This window comes from Rhagoletis zephyria, unplaced genomic scaffold (genome assembly GCF_001687245.7).
Source record: "Rhagoletis zephyria isolate East Lansing unplaced genomic scaffold, Rhagoletis_zephyria_1.1 Rzeph_scaffold_15326, whole genome shotgun sequence".
In the NCBI taxonomy this organism is placed as follows: domain Eukaryota; kingdom Metazoa; phylum Arthropoda; class Insecta; order Diptera; family Tephritidae; genus Rhagoletis; species Rhagoletis zephyria.
This window is the reverse complement of record NW_016172393.1, coordinates 2,384-4,870: the sequence shown is the minus strand read 5'-3', so window position 1 is coordinate 4,870 and position 2,487 is coordinate 2,384. Positions and strand designations below refer to the sequence as shown.

Below are 2,487 nucleotides of genomic sequence, written 5' to 3'. Positions count from 1 at the left end.
CAAAAACTCACGAATACGAAGTTTCAAATCAATTTGGTTACTTCTCGACTTTTGGCCAGCAAATGATAGTCAGCGGCGGTGCGCACAGATCAGATGACGTCTTAAACATCCCGAGACAGCTTCTCTATTAAGGATCCTGAAATTCAAAGTGTATGCTCGCTTGGTTTCATCTAAACTACTTTCTTTGGTTTCGTTGGAATTTCGTGTTACGTTGCGGGTCCTAAACTCAGCGAACAACCGGATTTTGAGATGTACCTATGTTTATATGCACATGTAATTAGCGAACCGCAAAAGAAAGGTGCCGCCACAATGGGCTGTGTAAAACCACTCTTATATTACAGCTACCATGGCATGATTAATTAGAAGCCCCCTCTTCGAGAAATGAACGACTATGTTAGTGCGAACTTCCGTACGCTTATTGCATTTTATATATTCCTATCTCAGTAGCGATATCAATAGTAGCACTTGAATTGCTGTTGAATTGACGCGTTGCTTATTGACTAATACTCCTACCTATATACAGTTTTATTGGCCTAATAAAAAAATTCGTTGGAAATTAGTTGGAGTTTAGACTAAAGCATGGATTTTCAAGGACTTTTCTGGTTTCTATTTTATTGCTGTGTGTCATTTCATGTGGCGCAAAATACAAGTAAGCATATTTACGGTCAGAAAGCGAAATTTTTCTAAGATAATTATTATATTAAAAAAAAAAAACTATAATTTTTTCATGCCATCTAAGTGCTTGGCCACTTGAGTAATCCACTTGATAATCAACACAAGAATGCGCCGAAAATAATCAATGGCACTGAGGCGAAATGGGAAGGGACGCGACATCAGGTGTCGGTACGTTTGGCCGCAAGTGATTGGTTCTTTGGCGCTGGTCACATATGCGGCGGTTCACTTATCGCACCCAGAACCGTACTCACGGCCGGTCATTGCATATGGAGGTGAGTTTAAAAGAAGAAGACCAAGAAGAAGAAGAAGGCGAATTATTAAACTCTAACATCCTTTATCTGNATCAATGGCACTGAGGCGAAATGGGAAGGGACGCGACATCAGGTGTCGGTGCGTTTGGCCGCAAGTGATTGGTTCTTTGGCGCTGGTCACATATGCGGCGGTTCACTTATCTCACCCAGAACCGTACTCACGGCCGGTCATTGCATATGGAGGTGAGTTTAACAGAAGACGACGAAGAAGAAGAAGGCGAATTATTGGATTTTCCTCCCAGACATGCAGCCCATGAATTCAATCAAATTTCTAAACTCAAACATCCTTTATCTAATTTTAGTGCCGGCGCAAAACGTTTTCGCAATGCCAGCGCTTACACTGTGGTAATGGGAAATTTGAATCGTTATCAGCGTGATGCAAATACTTTGATTTTTGGTGTGGCTAAGATTTCTGTGCACCGCAACTTCAATGCGACCACATACGAAGCTGACGTGGCACTGTTGCATTTGAACGCTAGCGTAACGACAGATTTCAAACGCGCCTACTCAATACCACTAAACGATGAGCGAAATATGACTGCTGGCAGCATCTGTCAAGTGTCCGGTTGGGGTAGAACCGAAGATGTGGGAAAAGAATTGAATGAAATTGTGTATCGAATAATTATTAATTACCTCAACTCTTTCTAGGGTGGTTTTGCACCGCAATTGATGGTGGTTGATGTGGCCATTGTGAATAGAAGTCAGTGCGCTATTAATTACGGCGAATTCATAGGCGACGGCATGATTTGTGCAGGTTACATGGCTGGCGGACGCGATGCTTGTGTTGGCGATTCTGGCGGCCCATTGGCATGCGATGGCAAGCTGGTGGGTGTGGTGTCGTTTGGTGTGGGCTGTGCGCAACCCGGCTATCCTGGCGTGTATGCTGATGTGGCCAGCTACGCAGAGTGGATACACAATGAAACGAAGTTAGTGGATGATGTCGAAGGCCACGGTGATGATGGTGTCTACGGTGATGCTGGTTTGGGTGATGATGGCAATGCTGGTTCTTTGCCGATTAGCTACGGTGGTGTCGTTGGGAGTAATGCTGCTGGCGCGCGGTGCATTGTAAACTTGACATTTGCTCTTTGGCTCCTATTCGTTTGGGCTTGAAAATGAGTTTTGTGTATTGAAGCTACTTAAATTAAAAAGTAAATAAATAGTAAGTTAAAAATTGCAGTTTTAAGTCGTGGATCGTTGCAAAAACTCGAAAACGGCTTGACCGATTTGAATAATTCTTAATTTTAATTTGTTTGTTATAAATTTTGGATGGTACAAAAAATAGAGAGTTATTATAATTTTGGTATCAAGCTGTTTAAGGTTTAAGAAAGCCTAGTTTGGATATTTTTGAAGAGGGTTGCCACATGTTTTAAAAATTTAAATCAATTCAATTGATAAGGTAAATGAAATTTTGCAATATGGGCGTCAAAGTAAAGTGGGAGTTTGGAAAACAGGATTTCCACCTATTTGAAAAATTTAGTTCAATTAAATTGATAAACTAAAT

At 41.4% G+C, this 2,487-nt stretch overlaps 1 protein-coding gene across 1 annotated transcript; it reads left to right on the top strand.

The window, feature by feature from the left end:
* The first annotated feature begins 579 nt into the window (after positions 1 to 579).
* Positions 580 to 2,096, top strand: LOC108378964 (trypsin I-P1-like). The gene is made up of 4 exons (XM_017635274.1): positions 580 to 649; positions 740 to 947; positions 1,289 to 1,571; positions 1,635 to 2,096. Exons 1-4 carry the CDS (start codon positions 580 to 582, stop codon positions 2,094 to 2,096), a joined length of 1,023 nt encoding a protein of 340 aa, XP_017490763.1.
* Positions 2,097 to 2,487: the final 391 nt, after the last annotated feature.

Bases quoted from the DNA above. Each gene is read 5' to 3' on its own strand.
- LOC108378964 (XM_017635274.1), top strand. From the start codon at position 580: ATGGATTTTCAAGGACTTTTCTGGTTTCTATTTTATTGCTGTGTGTCA. The intron at 650-739 runs GTAAGCATATTT...ATGCCATCTAAG, and splicing joins TCATGTGGCGCAAAATACAA to TGCTTGGCCACTTGAGTAAT. The intron at 1,572-1,634 runs GTGGGAAAAGAA...AACTCTTTCTAG, and splicing joins GTTGGGGTAGAACCGAAGAT to GGTGGTTTTGCACCGCAATT.